Genomic DNA, 27548 nt, shown 5'->3' on the forward strand with positions numbered 1-27548 from the left:
TTAATACGCTTCCGGGTGAGACCTATCGAGCGCCATCTTGTCTTGTTCGTGAAGAAGTAGAAGCATCGAAAAGGGTTGGAGAGGTATTGCAAGAACCGTGGCCACAGCGGTGTTCCGGAACAAGAGTGGGTAAGTGATGGAGAACAATTGCACGTGGGGACTTGCTGGATTATTACAAACCTCTTGGTTGCTTTGGCCTAGGTAGCATGACTTAAATAGGCTGCGTACCCTGCTTGGCGTGATTGCTGGAACCTCATTCCCTTAAAGCAGCAGCACCCGCCTGACTTGGTGAATCAGAGGTGCTCTCTGTGAAAGGGAAATGTTATTAAAGAGAGTGTTCACTACCTTTTCTTCTAATTAAGAGTTTCCTCTTGGATGAGACGGGACTAATTGTTGGGCTCCTGACCGGCCGTTAAGTACTGCGCGTGCGCAGTGGGAACTCTTATGGGGAGGGGGTGTTGCGCGGCGGAGGAGGCGGGGGCCGGGGCTGGAGCGTATACTCTGCGTGGCTCCGACTACGCAGGCGCGGCTGAAGGCCACTGCGTCTTGTTAACTACAATTAGGTTCCTTACTTTTTGTTTTTCTTGTGTTCTTATCCAGTGATGGACGTTAAGTGTTAAGCTTCACAAGGAAACAGGTAGTATCCGATATTTCAGTTGTTTTCGTCTTATGGTGAATAGTATCAACATTTAAATTGGGCTTCGGACAAATTTTGATTCTAGGTATTTAAATTGTTAAGTTAACGTTCTAATTTAAAATCTTAATACCTTATTAATCTTTCCCTCCCTGACCCCATTAAAGCAAAGTAAACCTGAAATTTCTTATTCATGAAGCAAAAACAACAAACAAGAATACAAGAATTTTACTGTGGGATTGTATTGTAAAGTGTAAGGGGGCCATAGGGAGAAGAGTAGTAAATCAGTTCTTTTAAGATATTCTTGAGAGGCTCTATATTTCTTAAAAAATATTAATAAACTTTATATATTAAAACAGTTTTTGATTTACAGAATAATGGAGCATAGTACATAATTGTCCCTCCTTCCCCACTTCTTCGCTGATTAGTGTGGTACTTTTGTTACAATTTATGGAATGATATTGATAAACTGTAATTAACAGAGTCCATAGTCTGTTCCGTTTTCCTTAGTTTTTAAACAGTAGTTCTTTTCTGCACCAGAATCCTGTTTGGAATACCACATTACATTTAGGTGCCATGTGCATTTAGTCTCCACTTGACGGTGACAGTTTCCCAGGCTTTGTTTTTTTATGACTTACATGCTGAATTGTGTTCCCCCAGAATTCATTTGTTGAAGTCCTAACTTCTTTACTTCAAAATTTGACCAGATTTGGAGATAGGGTCTTTAAAGAGGTAAAATAAGGTTATTCAGGTGGATCCTAATCCAGTATGACTGGTTTCCTTATAAGAAGAGTTGAAGATCAGAGGGAAAGTCATCTACAAGCTAAGCAGAAAGTCCTCAGAATGAAATCAACCCTACTGAAGCTTTGATCTTGGACTTTCAATCTCCAGGACTATGAGGAAATATATTTCTGTTACTTGACCAAGTAGTCTGTGGTACTTTGTTGTGGCAGCCCTGGCATATGTATATAGAGTTACCTTGACATTTTTTAAAGGTTGTTGGGTATTTTGTAGGGTCTCCTCCTTTTGGAATTTGCCAGATGTTTTCCTCATGATTGAAATACTATTAGTGCTTTTGGGAGGATGATCACAGAGGTAAAGCCCTTTTCATCACATGCTTTAAAGAGGACATACTATCAGTGTGACTTAACATATTGATAGTGAGTTTGATCACCCTCCTGAGATAATGTTTGTCAGGTTTCTCCATTGTTAAGTTACCCCCCTCTCCTTTTCATACTGTACATTTTGGAAGGAAGTTGATTTGCATACCCTACTCTTTAGTAATGGAGAGTTATTCTCCCCCTCCATTAGGGTATAGTAGTTTCATAATTTATTTGGAAATCGCCATGGGGAATTTGTCCCTTTCCTCCCATTAATTAATTAATTAATTAATTAGTGTGGTAGTGAGGCTTTAACCTAGGGTGCCTAACCTCTGAGCCACATCCCCAACCTTTTTTATTTTTTATTTTGAGACAGGGTCTTGCTAAGTTGCTGAGGCTGGCCTCAAACTTGAGATCCTCCTGCCTCAGCCTTCCGAGTTGCTGGGATTACAAGTGTGTGCCACTGTGCCCAGGTTATTTAAATATATCAGTATAGACTCATGGATATTTATTTTATAATCTGTGTTATAATCTAGTACAGCTTTATTTTGATATTTAAATTGTTTCAGCTTACACCATTGGCAGCTCTTTCAGTTTGTCTACTGTTTCCCTTTACGTGCCCCATCAATTTATTTTTTTGTAGCTCTTTCTTATTTCTTGGCATTATAAGATGGTCCCCTCTCATCTTATATTTCCTGCCCCAGTCCTAGAATCAGCTCTTTCTCCAAGAACTCAGTTCTTTCTTTGCCAGATGACATGGAACTAAGGCCTAGGTATGTAAGTGTGCTTATTGCTAATAGGGTGTCACTTTAGGCCTTCTCTCTCCATTTATTTTTCAGTTATTATTAGTTTTGGGGGCATTAATAACCAAACTGTCTAATGCTGCCTTTTTTTTTTTTTTTTTTTTTTTTTTTTTTTTTGACAAAAGAGGGTTTATTAAGCAAACAGAGTGTCTCCCTGCAGGGTAAGAGAGAAAATAAGAGGAAAAGAGAGAGAGCGTGCACAAGAGAGAGTGTGAAAATCGAGGAGGAGAGAGAGAGTGAGCAGGAGAGAGAAAAGCATGAGAAAAGATCTGCATTATTTTTTTTAATGCTGTACCTCTTTTAAACTACAAGCTTCAACATTTCTCACTATGTACTAAAATGTATGTGAAATCAAATTGCAAAAAATTCGTTAACCGCATTCCAAGTGATTACAAGAGTAACTTTTACCAGTGCCATTTCCACCTAACCTGAATTGAACAAATGAATTCTTTTTGGCTTTGAGGTCACTTGTGTGTAAGACTGAAATGGCAAGTACAAAGAGGATCGTTGTATTTTGTGACTTTTCAGCTTTGTGTTTGATGTGAGGACACTTTTACCATATCCATCAAAAGGACAGATGTGTTTCTATATCTTTTTTGGGGGGTTACTAGGGATCTAACCTAGGGCCACTGAACCCTAATGTGTTTTATTTAGAGACAGAGTCTCACTTGAGTTGCTTAGGGCCTTGTGAAGTTGCTGAGACTGGCTTTGAACTCATGATCCTCTTTCCTCAGCCTCCTGAGCTGCTTCTATATCTTTGTGATTTTTCATTTGATGCTTAAGGACTTTAAAACACCAAATTTTAATTTTCATTCATCTCTGTCACGCAGTCTGTGGGTGACTTCTGCATATATTGATTGTTGTCATGTTAGAAAACTCAAGAGACATGGTGGTTCTAATACAAAATCATTTTAGAAAGGAATAAGGTAAATGATCATTTCTGACTGTATTGGTTTCATAGGGTTACCCTAACAAATTACCACAAAGTGAATGGCTTAAAACAGCAGAAATTTATTTCACAGTTCCAAAGACAAAGTCTGAAATCCAGATTTGGCAGGGCTTTTCTCCTCATGGTCTGTAGGGTAGGACTCTTCCTTGCCTTTTCTAGCTTTTGATGGTTTCTGTTAGTCCTGGCCTTAACTTCACTCCTCACTTCAAACTCTGCAACTGTAGTCACATGGCATTCTATGTCTGGGTGTCTGAATCTTTTCTCCTGTAGAGAAACCAGTCATTTGTTTAGGTCTTACCCTAATTAAGTACAATCTAATCATAATTTGAGTACACCTGCAAAGACTATTTCCAAATAAGGATACATTCACAGGTATAAAGGATTAGGACTTCACAGGTAGAAGGGATTAGGATTTCAGCTTAGTTTTGAGGAGACACAATTCAGTCTACAACACTGGTGATAATCATAAGTTTAATTTTATTTCCAGCAATGTGATAGTTTTGATGATGTGATGTGAACCTTGATTTTTTTTTATCTTTCTGGTCTTCCCAAATCTCAATTGTTTTCCAAGGATATTACAGTTAACTTGACGCTGTGAAAGAAAATAGTCTCAAAAAAGTCTTGCAGGACTTAGGTGATAGTTCAGTTGGTAGAGTGCTTGCAAACCCTGGGTTCTATCCCCAGTACTGCCAAAAAAAAAAAAAAAAGTATTGCAGCTTGACTCCTCAGTCATCAGATTTCTCCAGACTTTTTTTTTGGGGGGGGGGGGGGGTGCTGGGGATTGAACTCAGAGCCTTGTGCTTACAAGGCAAGCACTCTACCGACTGAGCTATCTCCCCAACCCCTCTCCAGATTTTTGAGTCTGTTGATCTTCAAAATTAAGTCTAACGGAAGAATGGATAAATAGGGATTGAATTTTGATGTTATAAAATAACAGCAGTATTACAATGTCATTTTCATGATCAAATATTCATGTATTTGCTTGATAACATTTTAGTGAATGAGTATTTAACTGCTTAATATGGGCAGTGTGCAGAATTCAGATAATCGTAAGATATTTCTTCTGTCCTCAAGAAGATTCTTGTTTGAGCCAAGACAAAAATATGAAAATTCATTACATTTCCACTGTAAGAAGTAATATATATCATCTTTAAATTATTAAGGAAAATTTCAAACAGTGCAGAAGTATAGTGAAGGCCCATGTTTAACAGCTATTAATATTTTCCAAATCATTATTAAACCAAACTGTAAGTGTCTTTTTTAATGGTGCAAGATTATGTTACTCATTAAACCAAAGTGATCTTGAAGGTGTAGCTAAATTAGAGCACTTGCCTAGCATGCTGGAGGTCCTGGGATTGATCCTCAGCATTGCAAAATAAACCAACTAACAAAAGAACCAGTGAATTTAAAAACACAGTCTGCCATATCAGTGGGATATATATGGGATATATATACATATATATTTTTATGATACATAATATATATTAAGTATTTTTAATTAGAGATGGACACAGTACCTTTATTTTATTTATTTATTTTTATATGATGCTGAGGATTGAACCCAGTGCCTCACATGTGCCAGGAAAGCACTCTACCACTGAGCTACAACCCCATCCCCAGGGGTTCCATATCTTGTGGGTTTAATTGGTTGCAATTGCAGATTGAAAGTACTTGGGGAGAAAAAAATGACATCTGTGCTGAACATACTTTTTTTTTCTTGTTATTATGTAAACAGTACAGTATAAGGACCGTTTATATTGTATTTAGGTTGTATTAAGTAGTATTGTAAGTAATAGTAAGATGATTTGAAGTATATAGAAGAGTGTACATTGGTTATATGAAAAAAAACTACACCATTTTATATAAGGGACTTAAGAATCCACAGATTTTGGTATCCATGGGTGTCCTGAAACCAATCCCTTACCAATACTGAGGGACAAAACATATCTATCTGTAGATTACCCAGTGATATCCTATTGTACTACTTCTGTTTTCCAGATTTTGTATGTTGTTTGTTAATGGTGACAATTTTATGGTGAAAATGAAGAAAGAAAGAATAGGACTTCTAAATTCTTGCAGTCTAATAGCTTAGATTCTTGCTCTTTAGTTAAAAAATAATGAAACCTTTTTATCAAGTGTTGAGTTAGATTGAAACATAAAAGGTAGTATTAAATATTTGAATATTTGTACCTGGTCTTTGCCTAAAATCTGTTTTTTCTACAAAGTTTAGCATAGCTCTAAATTTAGGTTTCATGACCAGAGGTGCTTCTATTGGATTAAATTATAGAAATTTACTCTAACATATATAAGAAAATGAAGTAAAGGTCAGGTAGTTTGCTCAGTGTCTCATAGTTAAGTGATTTTTGTGTAATTTTTATTTTCCATATCAGTCATTATGGATTATGCTCATCAGCTTCCCTTGATTCTTTGTATCTTTTAAAATCTATATATTTTGAAAAGTACATTCATGATAAAGTCAAACAGTACAGGATATAATATTAAAAATCAAATTTTCCTGATTTTTTTTGTAGTTTAGGAATTATCTATACATAATTGTATGAAAAGGCCTCAAGTGACATTATTTTTTATGCTGTTCTGTATAGGTTTTTCTCACCAGTAATATAGTTTGTAACATATCAATCATAAAAATCTACCTTATTCATTTTAATGACTGAATAGTGATCCATTGTATGGTTCACTTTTCTATCTACATCCTCATCCAGCAGTCTTCCTTGCTAATCAAATCAAGTTTCTCAATTCCATTTTAATTAAAGCGCTTAAATAGCTCCTAATTTCTTCCTTGACTTATTGTCACTTTCTTTTTTTTTTTTTTAATTCTACTCTGCCTTTCACAGTTTCATATCTTTTTCTCAATTTTTCTCAGTCTAAAATTATCAAACTATACTTGAATAGTAGCTTCCATAAGAACTTTAGGGAAGAAAAGCTTTGGGATACATAGCAATAGTTATATATAAGTGATTGTTTAAAAACAGAAAAATGGCGGTAAGTAATACAAATTAGACACTTTTAAATTATGTAAGTAAAACTTCTTGGTATATAGAAGACTCTGAAGTTACTGTACTTTTTTTAAGCCTGTTTTTAAGAGGGGTATCTTCGTAAGTTGTTCACAATAATTTTGAACTCACAATCCTCCCTGCTCAGCCTCCAAATTGCTGAGATTATAGGCATATGTTCCTTTGCCTGACTTTTTTTTTTTTTTTTTTTTAAAATAATAATATCTTCGGCCTGGGGAAATAGCTCAGTCGGTAGAGTGCTTGCCTTACAAGCACAAGGCCCTGGGTTCGATCCCCAGCACCGCAAAAAACAAAAACAAATAATATCTTCAACCTATGATTTTGTTAGAAGTAGATACAATAAGACAAAAAAGTTCTTCCAAAGATAAAATGAAAACCTGTGTAAGTTCGATTATTTCTGGAGAAGAAAATGCAGGTGAACGAAAGAAAATGGGCTTTATCAACTTTTTTTTTTTTAACCTACCTCCTTATAATTGTAATGCTACCAGATTGAGTGCTACCAGAGGTGATACTGAGAAAGTTCTAGTAATATTAACCATCACTAATTGGAACATTCTGTGCTGTTTACATGTATTTTCACTATAATCCTATGACATAGACAGTGTGTCTTCCATTTTTATAGGTGGGGAATTCAAGGATTAGACTGTATTTTGTCCATGTTCACATAGCTAATAAATAGGTAGAGGTAGTCATCATGAGCCTAAAGTCTAGGTGAAAAGCCATGACCAGAAAAGTTAAAAGGAGAAGTGAAAAAGTTGTGACAACATCCATTAAACATGAGTGAGAAAAGGAAACTAGTGATTTCTGGAAAAGAAAATTTATGTATTGGAAATGATGTAGGTAGTTATATATACTATTTACTCATTAGTGTAGTTTTACTGTTTGCATCTCCAGTAGGCACCTTGTAGAGCTCTGTCTACATTGTGTAAAATTTAGGACTGATAAATCCATGCATTGAATTCCGATAAAAGCTATTAAAGTTTTGGAAACACAGCAAAGCTGTGCTTAGGCCAGTATATTCATTCTCATAAATATAGGTCAACAGATTCCTTATTAACCTTGAGAAGTACCCATAAATAGAAAGACCACTTACTCATTTGGCGTGTTTTTAATGCCCACTATGTACAAGATGCTGTACTGCATGGAAGATGAAAAGATGAATAAACTTGTATTTCTTTCTGTTTGTGCTTGTTACTTTTTAAACGTAGACTTTTATAGAAAAATCTGAATTAAGCTGGGGGTGCAGTGGTACATGCCTATAATCCCAGCTACTTAGGAGGCTAAGGCAATAGGATCATAAGTTCAAGACCAGCCTCAGCAACTTAACAAGATCCTGTCTCAAAATAAAAAATAAAAAGGACTGGGGTTGTAGCTCAGTGATAGGGTACTTGCCTGGTATGTGTGAGGCAAGAAAAAAAAATCTGAATTAATGCATTTTATTACCTTATTTATACCATTTAAATTAATACCAGCAGACAAAAATCTTTTCAAATGTTTGTTGTCCCCTTTTTCAGATTTCCTAAATTGTTTGACATTAATGTTGTATGGTGAGTGGATTGTTCAAGTAGATAAAAGATATTTACAAAGTGTAAAAAAAAAAAAAAAAAAAATTTAAGTAGCTTTGCTGCTGATCATACCCAGCGGCTTGGGAAACAGATACAGGAGGATCTCGAGTTTAGAGCCAGCCTTAGCAAAAGCAAGTTGCACTAAACCACTCAGTGAGACCCTGTCTCTAAATAAAATACAAAATAGGACTGGGGATGTGGCTCAGTGGTCGAGTGCCCCTGAGTTCAGTCCCCAGTACCAAAAAACAAAAAAAGTTTTGTCTCTTTTATTTCCAGTGTATCTCATTTTCTTAACTTCATAATGGTAAAATAATTCCCCATTATCAAATTAATAGAAAGTAAACTTCTAAATTCATGTGGAAATGATCACACTTTTATGTTGTATCTAAAATTTATTTTATTGTAATCTTCATAATCTAAGAACATATACATACTCCCCCACCCTACCCCAGGGCATCATTATTTATGCTATTATACTTTTAAGCTGTAGTCTGAATCAACATAAGTTTTAAAAAGAAGGTGAACCTCTGAGGTCAGTTAAAATAGCAGCTGGTATTGCTTGTTTGTGTTTCCTTTTCATTTACTTGTTAACTTTAATTAAAACAAATTGCAGTTACTTTTTGAGGGCTCTGATGACTAATTTAGCTTTAAAGGACTTTAAGGTTGGGAAATAAAGAGGGAGGGGCTAAAGGGAGAAGGAAGAAACACTGAAGAGAGATTAAAAAAAGAAGTGTATTTAACTTGGAACAGATGCCTAATTCCAGTAATTGGTACCAGTTGTGGCGCTATGTAGTAGTAGTTTTGTCATCTTCTAATAATGGTGTAATAAACTATGGTAGTATAACCAGAAGACAAGTACATTTGACTTTTAAAGTAATCAAGGTAACAAAGAAATGCACAAAGAAATCAGGGTCAATCACTAATAGAACTAATATAACATTCTGAGAATGCTGGGAAGACTGAAATTGCAAACTCTCAAAAGCTTGAGTCATAATAGCCAATTGTCCTGTTAGAGTTGGTTGCTTACCTTCTCAGGCTTTCTGGCTTTTCATGAACTAGGAATATTAAGCCTTGCCCTCCCACCAGTAGTTTTTTTGGTGCTTTATAGTTGTACATAATGGTGGAATTCATTGTTACATATTTGTACATGCAACAATATAACAGTATCTTTTGGCCAATATTATTTCCCATTATTTCACTTTCCCTCCCATCTTCCTTCTCCCAGTACCTTTCCTTTACTCTACTGATCTTCGTTTGATTTTCATGAGATCTCCCACCTTTTCCTTTTTCCTCTATAGCTTCCACATAATGAGAAAAAACTTGTAATTCTTGACTTTGTGAGTTTGGCTTATTTCACTTAATATAATGTTCTCAAGTTCCATCCATTTTCCTGCAAATGACACAATTTCATTTTTCTATGCCTGAATACAACTCCATTGTATATATATATACCACATTTTCTTTATTCATTGCTTCATTGATGGACTTCTCAGCTGGTTTCATTGGCTGCTGTGAACATGAGTATATATCTCTCTAGTATAATGATTTTAAGTCTTTAGGGTAAACATCAAAGAATGGTATAGCTGGGTCATATGATGTTTCCATGCCTGGTCTTTTGAGGAACTTCAACACTGATTTCCATAGTGGTTGTACTAATTTACAGTCCCATCAACAGTATAAATGTGTCCCTTTTCCTCCACGCACATTGTTTCCAGCATTTATTAGTGTTTATATTCTTGATGACTGCCATTCTGACTGGAGCAAGAAGAAATCTCAGTGTGGTTTTGGTTTGCATTTTCCCAATTGCTAATGATGTTGGACATTTTTTAATATATTTATTAGCAATTTGTATTTTTTTTTGAGAAGTGTTCATTTGCCCATTTATTGATTGTTTTTTGGTGTTTACTTTTTTGAGTTCTTTATATATTCTGGAAATTAATTATCTGTCAACAAAAGAGCTAGCAAAAATTTTCTCCCATTCTCATTTCACATTATTGTTTCCTTTGCTGTGCAGAAGCTTTTTAATTTGATGCTATCCCATTTATTAATTCTTGGCATTTTTTCCTGAGCTTTAGGGATCCTATTAATCTTGTTGCCTGTTGTGTACATTTTCTTCTAGGAGTTACCTAGTTTCTGGTCTAACTCCTAGGTCTTTGATCTGTTTTGAGTTGACTTTTGTGTAGTGTAAGAGATAAGGATCTAGTCTCTTTTTTTCCTACATGGGGGTAACTAGTTTTCCTAGCACCATTTGTTTAAAAGGCTGTCTTTTCTCTAGTATGTTTTTGGCACCTTTATCAAGGATCAGATGACTGTGTCTGTGTGGGTTTGTCTCTGTGTCTTCGTGTCTGAGTAGGTTTGTCTCTTGTCTTCTGTGTAACTGATCCATTTGTTATTTTTATGATAATCCTTTCTTTTTTCTTATTTTTAGAAGAGAGGAAAGGGTCAATCTGGAATGGTTCATTTAAATTCATAAACATTTATTGAATGACTCCTATATGTTAAGCAGGCATACCATATTTGCCATGTTTGTCATTGGTTCTTGAATAGGGTTATATATCAATAATAAAATACAAAGATATTAGACTTGTAGGAATTTTAAAACTTTTTATTAGAAAAGTTTTCAGAATTATTTACATAAAAGCAGGCTAGTGTGATGACCCACTCATACCCATTTCCTAGACTGAATAGTTTTTAAACGTAGAGCACTGCCCTCCCCACCCAATTTTTCAGTCTGATTATTAAGAAACCAGGTCTACTTTCTGACTTTGATTGTTTCTTCAGATATTGTTTATGCCATTTCTTTATCCCCTATAATATCTTTAGTTTGGAAGTCCAGTTAGCATCAATTAAACACTTTTGATGAGAATATTCATAGTGATTCTGGGACCATAATAATGTAGTTCATTAATACCTCATAATCTGTGGAGATGGTATTTTGGTAACCTTGAATTAGATTTTTCATTAACTCTTCTTCCAAGGGTTCCTGAATCATTTATTAGTTTTGGCATTATGGCAGTTTTCTAATTCTGTTGTACTGTCTGCATTTATTAACTGTAATTATAAGGAAAAAACTTTATCAGCTATTACTACTTACTCTTTTTAAAGGAGTCATTTGGAGGGAGAATAAATTAATTTTATTCATATAATTTTCAAAATAATTACATTTCCAGAGATTAGTAATAGGGAAAATTATATGTACTTCTGTTTTTACCTTTAAAACTAAATTGATTAGAGCTTTTTTTTTTTTTTTTGGACCACCAAACTCTGACATGAGCATTAATATAAAATTTTCTACTTTTCCTTTTACCTAAAAATTTTAGTTGTCTCTGGTAGTATATTGATCAGAAATTTAGAGTTTTAATCACATTAATGTACCATATAAAATTTTTGGTGTGTAAAGTTTGAAAATTAAAAACACTTGCATTGTAATTTTTAAACTGTTTTTAATTTTTTGAAAATAGAAAATCAATATATTTTTAAAGAAAGAATGTGGGATCAAGGTGGACAGCCTTGGCAGCAGTGGCCCTTGAACCAGCAACAATGGATGCAGTCATTCCAGCACCAACAGGATCCAAGTAAGAAAAAATGGAATTTGGGAAGGAAAATGGGGTGGGTATTTAGAAATGGATAGGTGATAGGTAATAGAATTAGGATTGGTTTATGGAATCATTTTACAATCAGAATCTAATCCTTTCTCATAAACAGTAAGAATTTTTCTTTGAAAGACTTCTCCCTAGGATAGAAAGCTTTAAAATTGATTTAGTCTTGTTTTTCCAGAGAAAGAGAAAAGCATAAAATTTGTTGCTTTAATAGAGCATACTTCTATTGTTAATTCTGAATCTTATACAATTAGATTACAGCATATGCTGTGCTATATCACTTTAAGATTTCTTTTTACCATGGAATATTTCAAGCATATACAAAGATAGGAGAGTGTAGGGAGCTTCTCTCTCTTCCCTGTATGTTTCTTAACATTTGTTTATGATATGGCCAAGTTTATGATCTGACTCCATTTCTTTAATAGCTACATAACATTCTATTATAGGATTATACTATAATTTAACAAACCCACTTTGGGATATTTGATTGTTTATAGCTTTTTATTTGTAAAACAATCACCATAATTTTGTATACATATCATTATTCACTTGTTTAATTTTTTTTCTTAGTAAAAGAGATAGGTTTACTAGGTCACAGTTGCAGATTTGTAAAGTTACAGATATACATTGCTAAGTTTAACTTCATCCAGATTATGCCAATTTTGAGTTTCACTGAAAGTATGTGAGATTGTCTATTTAATCTTTATTAAACTGAGATGTGAAAAAGGTGTGTCTTATTCTGTTTGCTTTATTAATATTTGATCTTAAGCTGTCAATATATATATTTGGAGAAGAGATGGAGAAGACCTTCAAGATAGTGAGGGACAATGAGTTTTGAATAAAGAATGACTATAAAGTTGTTAAGGAAAGTGTATTATGGCCAGAGAAGGGAGTCTTAGTTAAAGAAGGGCAACCGTGAGAGGAGCAGGAATAGATAACCACTAATTCAAGATCTATAAGCTCAAAGATAGGCCTGGGAAGAAGAGTTGTACATGCTAAAGGAAGAAATGGTCAAGTTTGATTACTTTTATGGTGGTTTAAAGAGAGGTGAGGGGAAACTTTTTAAAAACTTAGTAAAGTAAGATGCAGGGCATTAATGTCCTGAGTTAGTATGAGTAATGGGTTAAGAGTTTTTGTGGAGTCCTTTTCAGAAGATATTAAGTAGCTTATATTGTAGCCTGTATACAGATTAGTTTTTAAGCATCTTTTTGGGTATAACATTCTATAAAATTTTAAAGCTCTATTAAGGAATAACAGATCCTTGTTTTATTAAAGGCACTATTGTTTTAGATCCTAAATTCTGAATACTAAATTCTGTGTTAATTTATGTTAGGCCAGATTGACTGGGCAGCATTGGCTCAGGCTTGGATTGCCCAAAGAGAAGCTTCAGGACAGCAAAGCATAGTAGAACAACCACCAGGAATGATGCCAAATGGACAAGATATGTCTACAATGGAATCTGGTCCAAACAATCATGGGAATTTTCAAGGGGATTCGAACTTTAATAGAATGTGGCAACCAGGTTTGTTGTTTACATTTTCCAAATTTTAGGACTGTTTTTAAAATAAAGTGAAGATTAATGGTAAATTGTTTAATTTACTTAGTTTTATGACTTCTTGAAATTAATGTTCCTTAAAGAATAGGCAGACTCAATTTGATTTGACCTTGACATTTAGTGGTTAAAATTATTCTGTGCTCATTGTGCTGGCATTGTGGCAGTCAGTTTGATTCTTTTCTTGGTTCTTCATTCCTAGGCTGACAGGGGCTGGGAACACTCTGGAAACCTCACTTGGCATCTAGGGAAGAGAGCATTCTTTGTCTCTCTGTTGCAACCTCTGGCCTTTTCAGAAGCAGCACTGGCAGAGTACATGTCTAGCCTCTAATTAAAGAAAAATTGTCTATGTGACAGATAAGTCTGTCAAATATGCTCTGCCCCTACCATCCACCCACCTTTTTCTTCCCTTTTTTCTGATAGTGAAGATCTTCCATAAGTTTCTATTTTATTTTTTGTTTGTTTTTTTTTTGTTTTGTTTTGTTTTGTTTTTTTACTTCATAGTATAATTTAGATTCCTTGGCTAATTCCATGTTTTGTATTATTTACTGTTTTTAATAATCCAAACTATCTATAGAATTTCAGATTTGGGTATGCTGATGGTGAAGTCATATTCCCCTTTCCCTATTAATATTTATTGTTTCTCATATTACTTTAAGAATGGAAACACAGGAAGGAATTCTCTAACATCATTTTAAAAATAACAAATATTCTAAGTTTTGATATTGTGAGGTGGTTCGTTTATAGCTTTCTTGAAAGTCAAATTTCCCAAGTTTGAAAATGTTTTAGTCCCCAAGTTCAAGTCTATAAATGACTCACCCTGGCATCCCCATTCCCCAGTATTATTCTACTGGCTTTCTTTGTGACCTTAGGCAAGTTATTTAATGTCTGTATGCCTCAATTTCCCTTCCTTAAATGGGCAAAAATAATACCTGATTTCCCCTACCTCACAGGGATGTTGTGAGGATAAATGTGTTCATGGAAGAAAGAACTTATATAAAATTTTAAGTATTATTTTTATGGTGTTATTGAACAAGAATAGAAAAATTGAACAAAAAGTTTCTGTGGATTTATGTTACATTCGTTAAAAATAATTTTGGGCATTTGATTTCCATTTATTTAGGGTATGAATTAGAATTAATTTAACTCATCTGAGTTATTTATTAGATAGTTTAGTTCTTTGCCTATTTGTAAGATATACAAAAGGAATTTGACCAAGAAGTCATAAATTGTTTTTTTTTAAATCTGTTTCTTTACTGAAAAATCTAGCTTTCTTGAGATCTTAAAAATTTGTGTTGATTTTGTTATAACCCCCTGTTGAATGTTTTTATGCCTAAATCCTAAATAGAATGGGGAATGCATCAGCAGCCCCCACACCCCCCTCCAGATCAGCCATGGATGCCACCAACACCAGGCCCAATGGACATTGTTCCTCCTTCTGAAGACAGCAACAGTCAGGACAGTGGGGAATTTGCCCCTGACAACAGGCATATATTTAACCAGAACAATCACAACTTTGGTGGACCACCCGATAATTTTGCAGTGGGGCCAGTGAACCAGTTTGACTATCAGGTGAAAGATATTTTGTTGCTTTAATATCGTAGATGTGCACGTAATCCATTTTTTGGGAGTATCTCATCAAGAATACCTGAGATATGTGTTTCACTTTTCAGAGTTGTACAGATAAGCATGTACAGTGTCTTAGAAAATTTACCAATTCTTGAGTATTAAAATTAGTAGACTTTATTTTCTGACTTTTTTATTTGATTAGGAAAACAGTAAGAATCATTAGGGGAAATTTTGAATAAAATAAATATGTAATTCAATAATTATATGATGCTTTGTTTTTAATTTCAAAGTGATACATTTAAATGTTGAATAAAGTTTAGAAAATACACAGTAGTTGAATACATTATTTATCAATAATAGATTATGCTTAAGACATGAATAATACACATAAACAAGGATCATCTTCCTAACTCTTAGTTCCTTCTGCTATGTAGAATTACGACTTTTTCTAGTGGCTTTTTTTGTTGTTGTTGTTGTTGTTTTCCCATTCTGACATGACCTGTTAACAGAATTGTACATAATATCCTTTGTAACATCCAGTTCATTCCTAGGGACATAGAACTCTATGGGGAATAGTGTTACTATGTGAGACTTCATTTTCTGTATTTACTCTGCTATGTTCTGCCCATAAATTATACTGCTAGATGACATTTTGAAAGAACTGATTGCAGTTGTTACTTTATAAACTGAACTGTCATGATTTAAAAATTTGAAAAACCCCATATAATATTTCACTAATTTCCAAGGTAAATTTGATAACATATTTACCTTGAGATAGTAATCCTCTAGTTAATATATATATTCATATACTGGTTGTATCCTCACGCTTGCAATACATATATGGTGGTTTTGGGGTTGTTTTTTAAAGAAACATAGTGATAGAGAACTTCTATTTACCCGTTTTACTTGTGAATCCCATGCTAACAAGACAGAGTTTTGTTGGCAGTAGGCCTTAGAAAAGCCTCTGAAAAATAGCAGAATTGCAAACAAATTTACTGTAATAATTCATTTCATTCTTTGTTTATACATAAATAGATTCTGCAGGATTATAGAAACAACTTGAGTTCACTAGAAATAGGAAGTTGAAATTGATGAGAAAATTTCTGTATTGATATTAATTTGATGTCTTAGTGCTAGTAAGGTTCTATACAATTGAAAATAGTGTATCAGCTGAGTTTTAGAAGGCTCATTACATTTAATAGGCAGAAAATCTTTATCTTTCTTAAGAAAAGTAAGCCTAGGTTCTTGGGGCTTACGGAAATATCGGTGGATATTAGAACCATGGAATTCTTGGATTTGCTGCACACATGGATTTCTACTGTCCCAGTTCATAACACACGTGTGTCCCAGAGAGTATATTTTTTTAAATTGAAGAAAAATAAAATGCAATACTCTTTCAGCATGGGGCTGCTTTTGGTCCACCGCAAGGTGGATTTCATCCTCCTTATTGGCAACCAGGACCTCCAGGACCTCCAGCACCTCCCCAGAATCGAAGAGAAAGGCCATCATCATTCAGGGATCGACAACGCTCACCTATTGCACTTCCTGTGAAGCAGGAGCCTCCACAAATTGGTAGCTATTTAAGTTTGTTGACATAATTGGCATGATTTCTTTATCACTGTAAAAAGGTGTCTTTGTCTCCTTAAATTGTTTTAATACCTCAGATGTGTTAGAAATTGGTGCTTAAAAACCCTATCATTTTATAATATAAAACCTTAAAATTTTACAAAAGATGCTGATCTAAAATGTAAAAGGTTTTGTTGAATAGTCTTTAAATCTACCTTAGCTCTAGATTTTGTTATTATATGTAAATTTTTGATGACCATGGAATCTTCCAATTTTCTTTAGTGTTGATATTTCAGTATATTATGTAGCTCTATGAACAATTCTCCCTTTTTAAACCTGAGTCTTCTCTGTCTTGGGTCTTTTTTCACTTTCAGTTCATTTGATAAACTGTAGCCAGATAATTTTTCCTTTGATTATTTCACTCTAGAAAATTTCAGTTTTTCTTTTTTCAATTTTTAAATAACATTAAAGCCAACTTATCACCAGTGACAGTTTACATATTTATGCTGCTTTATATCTGGAAAGTTCCAAATCATTTAACATTTAATGAACTAGAACATTTAAAAATGTCTTTCCTTTTTATATTTTAGGAAGATTCTAACTTCTGGCTTTTTTCATTTACTGAATTAATTATTTTTTTGTTCTAACTAGTTATACATGACAGCAGAATGCATTTCGACTCATTGTGCCCAAATGGAGCACAACATTTTATTTCTCTGGTTTCACACAATGCAGTCACACCATTCGTGCAATTATACGTGTACATAGGGTAATAATGCCCATCTCATTCCATCTTTCCCTCCCCCACACCCTGCTCCCCTTCCCTCACTACTAAATGAATTCTTGGTGTGAAAATTCAGTTGTGCTTTTGTGTGACTCTGCTCTGCTTTCATATTTTAGGAAACAATTTAGTATAGAATTTCACCCACATCACATTTTATTGACTTCTGTTGTTGTTGTTGTTTTTGTTTTGTGGTGCTGGGGATTGAGCCCAGGGCTTTGTGCATGCAAGGCAAGCACTCTACCAACTGAGCTATATCCCCTGCCTGACTTTTTAACTTTAGGCATAATAATTCATCTCTTTCAGCTTCAGTTTTCTTGCCTATGAAAGAGATCAAATAATAATGGTAATCTGTTCTGACTTTTGTAAGGATTAAATGAGGTGACAGTTCAGTGTGTTTTTTATTGTGCCCTGGCAAATGATAAGTATTTAAACATATTCCATATTACTTTGAAAAATGGTGGTTTTTTAAAAAATGGTGAAATTAATGGGTTTTATGTTTTATTTTTACTCACAAAGTTTGTAGAAAACCAAGAAAGAACTCATTTGTTATGATTTTTACGTAACTTGTAAATACATTTTTTTGGTATAAAACAGATGCAGTAAAACGAAGGACTCTTCCAGCTTGGATTCGTGAAGGTCTTGAAAAAATGGAACGTGAGAAGCAAAAGAAATTAGAAAAAGAAAGAATGGAACAACAACGTTCACAATTGTCCAAAAAAGAAAAGAAGGCCACAGAAGATGCTGAAGGAGGAGATGGCCCTCGCTTACCTCAGAGAAGTAAATTTGTAAGTAGAATCCCCTGATGAGAAACTCCATGTGATAATTTTGTCTGGGTGAAAAATTTGAGATTGATAACCTATAAGAAAATATTAATGTTTCTGACATTACTTGCAGTAAGAATTGAGGGTTTTGGTTTTTTTATGTGTTATAGAAAAAAGTAGATGAAGGAAAGGAAAACATTTTATTCCAGAAAGAAATTATCCCATCAGATTCTGGATTGGTCTTATCTTTATAAACAAATCTATGTTCTTTCGTGATGGTTCAGCTGACTAACTAAAACTACATTAAATGGCAATGTCTGCCCTTTTTAATGAGTAAATACTCAGACCTGAGGCTATGATATGTTTCACTGTTTTTGACATGAGCACTGAAAATAACAATGTTTTAAGTCTTTGAATCTTCATTCATTAGTTAAATGGCATAAGTAGTTTAGGAATTTTTCTATTCAGCAGTAACGTGCTCCTAGCTGGTATGACAACCATATTAGTACGCAGGAGGTAATTCAGGAAATGGGTCTTACTTTCACCATTTTCTTCTTCAAAAGTAAGTTTCAAGTATAGCAGGAAAACTGGATTTTGGTAGGCATTGGTTTTCCTCAAGGGTCTGAGTTAATTTTATTTTTCCCAAAAGACCTCTGCCAAATCTTATAGAGATGTTAAAAAGTGGGAAAGAATAAACACCATTAAAATTTACCTGTTCTAAAAAGAAAAGAAGATCTTTATGTGACACTGTGGAAATCTCCAGATTTCTTTTAGTGTCTAAAAAATATTAGAGATTGTCCTCCCAAATTCTTTTGTGTTCATATTGCTTATATCTGTCCCCTGGTTCAAATAGTCTTTCCCTAATAGTATTTAAATAGCTATCTTGTCTTTTTCTTAATAACATTTCTAGGAATGACAATGGGATTTTTTGAGGGTTTTTCTTTTTTTTTTTTTTTTTTTTTTTTTTTTTTTTGACTAAGCAAAGGTCCCTTTTTTAGGGTATGGCATCTGGACACTGAAACCTAAAACCATAAATAGATAGAGACAAACTGCTGGCATTTCCTTAGTCTCAAGCAAACCTAATTTATTATGTATCTGTCTACTGTAAGTTTCAGGGCAAGCTGAGATCTTGGAACCCACCAGAGATTTTTCATATTAAGTCACATGTTAGGTAAATGGCTTAAATATATAGTTGTAAAAGTTATATTGGCTAATATTGCAATGGTCCATTTATCCAGAATTCTACAAGCCACTCATTTTGGGGCTTCATATATAATGGATATTAATTGAATCTGTCTCTGAGCATAATATTTTTCTGGTTATTTATAAAATAAGGTCAAAATTGACCAAGGAGAAAATTAGAAAAACATAATTGATTTTCTAAGCCTCTTTACATTCCTTTGTGGTTTACACTTTAAATTACCAATGAAATCTGTACTACAAAAATGTAATTTAGAGGGGCTAGAAGGGTGCTCAGTAGTAGAACACATATTAGCATCCAGGGTTATCCCAGCACCAAATAAGAAAAACAGTGTAATTCAGAGAGCAGTTTCACTTGGATGTTTCTGTTTCATCAACTTTAATTTGAGGTTTTGTATTTTTGATTTTATATTATACACATAAATTTGAACTACTATTTTTATAGGATAGTGATGAGGAAGATGAAGATACTGAAAACATTGAGGCTGCAAGCAGTGGAAAAATCACCAGAAGTCCATCCCCCATTCCTCAAGAGGAGCATAGTGAACCAGAGATGACTGAAGAAGAGAAAGAATATCAAATGGTAGCTTAAGTTTCTTATTATGTACAAGTATTTGTTTGTAATGTTTTAAAATTGATTATCTAAAACATGTAAATGGAAAAATCTGAAATATCTATGAACTATTTCTATATATACATATATAGATTTGCTAGGCAGATTATGTCTACAAAATTCAGATAATATCCCTAGCACTACCACCCTAGGAGAATTCAGATTATACAATTAAACACAGAATCATAGCCTATAAAGTAGTTATGAAGCTATTTCTTAATACCAGTGATGTAATTAAACAGTGTTTTACTGGTTGAGACTTAAGAGAACATGTTGGTTTTTTTTAAGATGTACATGGGCACAATATCTTTATTTTCTTTATTTACTTTTATGTGATGCTGAGGATTGAACCCAGTGCTTCACAAATTTTAGGCAAACACTCTACCACCTAGCTACAACCCCAGCCCTAATCTATTATTTTCTAAGTTTATTTTTTTGTTTTTTAACAAAAAACAAAAGAAGTACCAAGAAAGATTAGAAGAATTCACAGAAAAATAAGTTTAGGAAGCACTGTGATTGAACAGAGTTAATTAATATTTCTTCACTGAAAGAATTAAAGCCTCTATTATCTTAAAAGTATGTTTTCAGTTTGTGAGATTAGAAACATAATATGATGTGCTTCCCATATTGCAAGACCAGAGGTCTTTGAAACATATTTAGATGGTGCTGATTCAGTCTACTCTTATTTTAATAGATGAGTAATTAGAAGCACAGAGAGGGTAGGGGACTAAGAGTCTACATTTCAAACAGTTCTTGGTAGCCAAATCAGTGCTAGAATCTAGCTCTTAGTCCAAACCTAGTATATTCTCCATCTTACATGACGTTAACTCTTATTTAAACAGCTGTTATAGTTTAGGAGTATATTATGGTAGTCAAGAATAAAAGGACTTCGTCTCGCAGTCCTTAACTTTCCTTGTTCCCCACTTTAATATTTTTAACCTAACCTTGGGAAGTGACTAAGAAACTGATATTGTACTGCTTACCAGTATTATTAAATGAAAGCATACTTCTTTCATCTTAAAACACCTATAGAAATTTTTAATACGAACTTTTAACTTTTTGTGTCATTCTAGAATAAGAATTCAGTGTCTCTATAAATGAAATTTTTTTAATACCCTATGATTTTGAAATTTTTAAAAGTTTCAATGTTTTACAATAATTTTCAAGATTGACTTTCTTGGAATGGCTGCTCTGATCTCAAAATGCTTTATAATGTAGCTTTGCCACACATGGTGACATACACTTATAATCCCAGTGACTTGGGAGGCTGAAGGAGGAGTATCACAAGTTGGAGGTGAGTCTCTGCAACTTAGCAAAACCCTGTCTCAAAATAAAAAATAAAAACAGCGGAGACGTAGCTCAGTGGTAAAGCACTCCTGGGTTCAGTCCTTAGTAACCAAGAAGAAAAAAGGGCTTTGAATTTGAAAATACTAATACAGTAATACAGTTACTATATTACTAACTGCAATAATTAAATAAGAAACCATGTATAAAATATTTTTTCTTAGATGTTGCTGACAAAAATGCTTCTGACTGAAATTCTGTTGGATGTCACAGATGAAGAAATTTATTATGTAGCCAAAGATGCACACCGGAAAGCAACGAAAGGTATATTGTGGGTGTTCTTGGTTTTGTTTTTCTGGGGGAATTTTGGGTTCATTGACTATTTTGGACTTTCGTTGTCCTCTGGATTACTATCAGATATTTAAGTATTCTCTTCATGCATGTTTTTAACTCTTTGGGAAAGATTAGATTCATAAATACCATATTAAAACTTTACAAATATATTTATCTGACCTACCTGAACACAAATTAGCAATCATGCTGTTTCCTGTAAAATGTATTGTGGCAAGTTTCTGATGTTCAATTTATTTCACCTGATTTTTTTTTTTTTTTTTTTTTTTTATAGATACCATGGTATCAATATATGACTTCTAGTACAATATATTTTAACAGTGAATTTTGAATTATAAACCTTCTGAATTTTGAGTTTTATCAGTTATAATTCTCACAGAAACGAATGATTTCCAGCCCAGCCCCTCATGATTTTAGTTAACACTTTAAATACATATTGAAGACAAATTTAAATTATGTGCTGTATCTCAGAAATACAGGTATATTGGTCAACATTTTTCCTAATTATAAACCAATTTCAGCTCACATCAGAATTAAAATTTCAAAGCCAGACATGCTACTGGTTTAAAATGAATGTTATGTTTTTAATGTTTCTTTTCTCCCCAAAAAGCAGCAATAGTAGTAGATTTAACAATACCATAGACTCTCATGACTATGAAATCGTGGCTATTTGTGTTAACATGTTGTTCCTGTTGTTGATGTGATACAAAGCTCCTGCAAAACAGCTGGCACAGTCCAGTGCACTGGCTTCCCTCACTGGACTTGGTAAGTGTTTTCCTTATTTGTGAGAGGGCCTAAAGGGAAAATAATAAAAATCACACTTACCTTGTCTCTCCACATGTTCTGTATTGAAACTGCGCTATTCTTAGTCATTTTATAAAACCTAGGTCTCAGGGTTATATCAGTCTCTAAAAAGCTTACTTTTTTTTGACTAAAGCAGTCACAGTGGGACTATTATAAATGTGATGGTTAATTATAGGTTATTGGGGCAAGTTGAATGGAGGATTTCCTCATTAATTGCTCCAATATGTATATTGTATAAAATGTATAATTATATATATAGTTTGTACTTAAAAAGGTCATAATTTAGCCATGATAGTATCTAAGCTCACTTTCAGAATTATTGCATACATACCTTAGGCATTTACCTATCCACTAATGCTTTTAATGGCTTTGACATAAATTGTATTGCAACAAGTCAAGTTTTAACATAGAGAAAAGGGTCTACTTATCATAGGATAACCGCAATGATGTGTTCAGAATTTGCTGTTTGCATGATACATTATCAAGGCTCTAAAACTTGAATTTGCCTTTTCTGCATCTTCATTTCCTAATTTTTGTGAGACACGAGAGAACTGGGTAAAACCAAATGCCCATGTGGTTTTGTTGTAGTTACTGTTTAGATCACTTCAGGGTGGGGAGTAGTTTCAGTATCATACCAGTTTTATACCAATAAGAATTACAGTATTCTAATTTTAGGAAAAAAATACTTAGTATCCTACCTGAGATTCCTAAACTTTGGACAATGAAAGATTTAACTTTAGAAATATTTTCAGAGTCCTCATAAATTTTGTTAAGATAGTTGAATTGATTAAGCTTCAGTGAGACTTCATTACTATCCTGTTCAATGGTTTTGTTGGCCAGTGTGGATAGTGAAACAAAGACATTATCATGATTCCATAATGCTGAGAAGTATATATAATATCCCAGAAAGAATAAGATACTAAGAAACCATTGTCTTAGTGTTTAATAAATTACTTTAACATTTGAATTTATGCTTCTCCCCACCCCGAATAAGCATATTCTTCCAGGAAAAGGCAATGAAAAAAAAAATGAGCTTTCTTCTCGGACCTTAAAGTTTTTAATGATAGCATAATTTTTTCATATGATAGACTGAGCTTTATGCACACAGGTGGACTGGGTGGTTACGGATCAGGAGACAGTGAAGATGAGAGGAGCGACAGAGGCTCTGAGTCATCTGACACTGATGATGAAGAATTGCGGCACCGAATCCGGCAAAAACAGGAAGCATTTTGGAGAAAAGAGAAAGAACAACAGCTATTACATGATAAACAGATGGAAGGTATATCATTTAGATTTATGTAGTTTTTGTCCAGTTTTGCAGTATTTCTAAATTTAAAACTTATCAGGATAGAATAAATTGAAGCTAGATAACAAGAATATGTGATATAACTGAAACCAAGCTCACAAATTTTTGGTTGTTTTAGGAGCCATTCATTCCAGTGACTATAAGCTAATCTTCTTAGGGCACTTTTATCTCTTGTTAAAATTGTTGAAATGAAAAAATAAGATTTTTTATTTGTAAGACTGTTGACAAGTAGGCTGGATATTTAGGGATAATGGAAGAAGACCTAGAAATTTTTTATTTAAAATACTTCACATGAGCACAGTTTTAGAATTTACATAATAATACTAGGAGTCATGAAAGAGAATATTAGAATTTCTTATTTGTAAAATGTTACTTGGGCAGTTTTTAAAGATGATTTTTAAGAATTAGCTGCTCAAAATTTTCTACGAAACACTTGCTTACCTTTAAGTTGCTATAACTGAACAAAAGGGAAATCTTTTTTTCCTTCATATGCACCTCCACCTTTTAATACTCTTGCTGACTACCAGAATGGTAGCTAATTAGCAACATGTAGCTATTGATTGGAATGTGGCTAGCCCACCTTGAGAGGTGCTGTAAGGTTTAAAATACATACTAGATTTCAAAGATTGTACATGAAAACAGCAGAATATTCGGTTCTAACATACTGGGTTACTAAAACATTCTAATTAATTCCACCTGATTGTTTTTACCTTTTTAATTTAACTACTAGAAAATTTTGAATTTCTTATGTGGTTTGTATCCTAATTCTATTAAACAGTGCTGCTTTATTGTTATATCCTGATTGCTTAAAATTTGGTAGTCTGGAATTTTTTTTGTTTTATATTCAACTTTTCATAGTCTTTTTTGTCTTTTTCTGTTTCAGAAGAAAAGCAACAAACAGAAAGGGTTGCAAAAGAGATGAATGAATTTATCCATAAAGAGCAAAATAGTTTATCACTGCTAGAAGCAAGAGAAGCAGATGGTGATCTGGTTAATGAAAAGAAAAGAACTCCGAATGAAACTACGTCAGTTTTAGAACCAAAAAAAGAGCATAAAGAAAAAGAGAAACAAGGAAGGAGTAGATCAGGAAGTTCTAGTAGTGGTAGTTCTAGTAGCAATAGCAGAACTAGTAGTACTAGTAGTACTGTCTCTAGTTCTTCTTACAGTTCTAGCTCAGGTAGTAGTCGCACATCTTCTCGGTCTTCTTCTCCTAAACGGAAAAAGAGACATAGTAGGAGTAGATCTCCAACAATTAAAGCTAGACGTAGCAGAAGTAGAAGCTACTCTCGGAGAATTAAAATAGAGAGCAATAGGGCTAGGGTAAAGATTAGAGATAGGAGAAGATCTAATAGAAGTAGCCTTGAAAGAGAAAGACGACGAAATCGGAGTCCTTCCCGAGAGAGACGTAGAAGTAGAAGTCGCTCAAGGGATAGACGAACCAGTCGTTCCAGTCGCAGTAGGAGTCGAGATAGGCGTAAAATTGAGGATCAACGTGGAAATCTTAGTGGGAGCAGTCATAAGCATAAAGGTGAGGCTAAAGAACAAGAGAGGAAAAAGGAAAGGAGTCGAAGTGTAGATAAAGATAGGAAAAAGAAAGATAAGGAAAGGGAACGTGAACAGGATAAAAGAAAAGAGAAACAAAAAAGGGAAGAAAAAGATTTCAAGTTCAGTAGTCAGGATGATAGGTTAAAAAGGAAACGAGAAAATGAAAGAACATTCTCTAGGAGTGGTTCTATATCTGTTAAAATCATAAGACATGATTCTAGACAGGATAGTAAGAAGAGTACTACCAAAGATAGTAAAAAGCATTCAGGCTCTGATTCTAGTGGAAGGAGCAGTTCTGAATCTCCAGGAAGTAGCAAAGAAAAGAAGGCTAAGAAGCCTAAACATAGTCGATCGCGATCCATGGAGAAATCTCAAAGGTCTGGTAAGAAGGCAAGCCGCAAACACAAGTCTAAGTCCCGATCAAGGTAGTATACTTTTTAAAGTATTTTGTCTGATTTTTAAAAAAAAAATTTGACTGAATTTATTCAAAGTTGAAAGTGTCCTTTCTCTCTCTCTCTTTTAATAAACTCAGTTTGGTACTTGGTACTTGATAAATGATCATAGTTTTAAATAATGTTAGAAATCCTATTTAATACTATTTATTTTAAATTGCAGATTTTTAATTTCAGACACATTTTTATTTTTAAATTTTGTCTTTTCCCTTTTTTTTTTTCCAGATCAACAACCCCTCCCCGTCGTAAGCGCTGAGGAATGATGTGGCAAGAATGCCATGATGTTGTTTTAAAAAATTCCATGAGTTTTAAGGGCTTGTCTCATTATAGAGGCACATTGTGGCTGTGTAGGTGAAACCAGAATCTCTCTCTCTTTTTTTTTTTTTTTTTTTTTTAATCTGTAAATAGGTGTACTTTTTCCAAATGCTGCTCCAAGTTACTTAATAGGATTTCTTTGTATTACATTTTTTTCAAAAAATAGTGCATAATAAGACTATAAACATGCCATTCTCTTTCAGCTGTAATGTTCTTAAAATTATTCTCGAATGTACTGTGATGTCAATAAAGCTCTTTAGTTCATTTTTGTTAAACTCTTGCACCTTAATTTTATGATTTTAATCTAAGGAACGTACTTTTATAAAAAGGCAGCTGGAATTTTGTATAACAGGTTTTAAAGGTACTTCCTCCCACATCCCCCAAAGAAAATGGTTTTAACTTAGTAGTTTGTCAAAGTTTGTAAATTGTACCCATGGACTTGTCAATTTCTAACTTTAAGGGTATGGAAGAGGGCCAGAAATAGACCTTTACTTTTCATTTGGAAGAATTTAATCAGCTTTCTAAACTTCTTATTTTGGGGATTTTCAAGTAATATATTCTCTATGTGTATAAAATAATGATTCACTCCTGTAAAATGAAATTGCTAGAATCAATCAAGCCAGTGCACCAGTAGTTATTTGTAATGAATGATTGTGTTTGACACTAATAGTGAAGTCTGGAACTATATTTTACAGTCCACTTCTGTTTTACAAGTATATTTAAACACCTTGGGGTTACTATAGAAATAGGATTTACAATTCAATATATTTATTTATATTTTTAAAATATAATATGACCTCAACTCAGTGGAGAAATGGTGTATTATGCAGGTTTGTGTCAATTACATAACATTAAAATTGTCTGATTTTTGTCAGTTTCTAGTAATTATGATCAGCGGGTGGTTTACTTAAAGGCAGCCAACTTATAAGAAGAATGGGGCTCTCAAGACGTTTTAACTTAAGTGCTCAAATGTTTTCAGGGTCCATTTTTTTTATTTTTAGGCACTTATGCAGTGAGAGATGAATCTCTGAAAACAAATGCTTTTTAATTTTAATTTTAAAAAGAAAAAACAAGTGCAAAACAAGAAGTGTTTTAAAGTATGCCTTCTTACCAGCAATAGTCCATTTGAAAAATAATGCCAGATTTTTGCCAAGATCAGTGTTTCCTCAAAACAAAGATTAAAAATAGATCTGTGTAGTGTGCTCTTGTACCTCTATGTAGGTTCTTAAATAATTTTGAGCAGTAACGCATTTAGCTAAAGGAAATAAATCAACTGTGAATAAATGCATGTTTACCAAAATGGCTGTTTACAGTGCATTTAGTTCTTATAAAGTTGATATTTCACAGAATTACTTAATTTGGAATTCTATATAGTTTAGACATCAGTCATATCTGGAGACAAAGGAAAATGTGCAATATTTTATATGTAGGTAAGCTAATTGAAGTGTACCTAATTGAATTATCTGGTTAATTTGTAATAGATAAGTTGTATAACATTTTCATATCTTAAGATGTTTTTTAGATTAATCATCAAGTGAAATATTTTCAAAATAAAATTCTACAGAAAAATTCTGCTGACTATGATATACACATTTTTGAACAAGATAGGAATTAGAGCCAAAAGTAGTATTTGATAATTTTATTTACTATGCCCTAATTTGCAAGCTTCTTATCAATTAAATCTGTAGGTTTTTTTTTTTTTTTTAAACCATCATGACGTTTGTGATTCTTCTTAGCTATATTGGTGTTAGAATTAAAAAT

At 33.5% G+C, this 27548-nt stretch overlaps 1 protein-coding gene across 5 annotated transcripts; it reads left to right on the top strand.

Annotated features, from left to right (window-relative positions):
* On the top strand, window positions 1–27426 carry Pnisr (PNN interacting serine and arginine rich protein). 5 transcript variants are annotated; one of them, XM_047558019.1, is made up of 12 exons: window positions 2–129; window positions 11548–11661; window positions 13019–13207; window positions 14586–14809; window positions 16207–16378; window positions 17751–17941; window positions 19563–19700; window positions 21239–21338; window positions 22077–22130; window positions 23278–23448; window positions 24359–25003; window positions 25698–27426. In XM_047558019.1, the coding sequence occupies exons 2-12, from the start codon at window positions 11574–11576 to the stop codon at window positions 25733–25735; spliced, it is 2010 nt and encodes a 669-aa protein (XP_047413975.1). In that variant the 5' UTR covers window positions 2–129; window positions 11548–11573; the 3' UTR covers window positions 25736–27426. The 5 variants fall into 5 exon arrangements, with proteins under 5 accessions (XP_047413978.1, XP_047413979.1, XP_047413975.1 ...); XM_047558018.1 differs by having other exon boundaries at window positions 24359–25445; window positions 25698–27422; XM_047558021.1 differs by lacking the exon at window positions 25698–27426 and having other exon boundaries at window positions 24334–24537.
* The last annotated feature ends 122 nt before the right edge of the window (window positions 27427–27548 follow it).

Source organism: Sciurus carolinensis, chromosome 7, assembly GCF_902686445.1.
Source record: "Sciurus carolinensis chromosome 7, mSciCar1.2, whole genome shotgun sequence".
Lineage (NCBI taxonomy): Eukaryota > Metazoa > Chordata > Mammalia > Rodentia > Sciuridae > Sciurus > Sciurus carolinensis.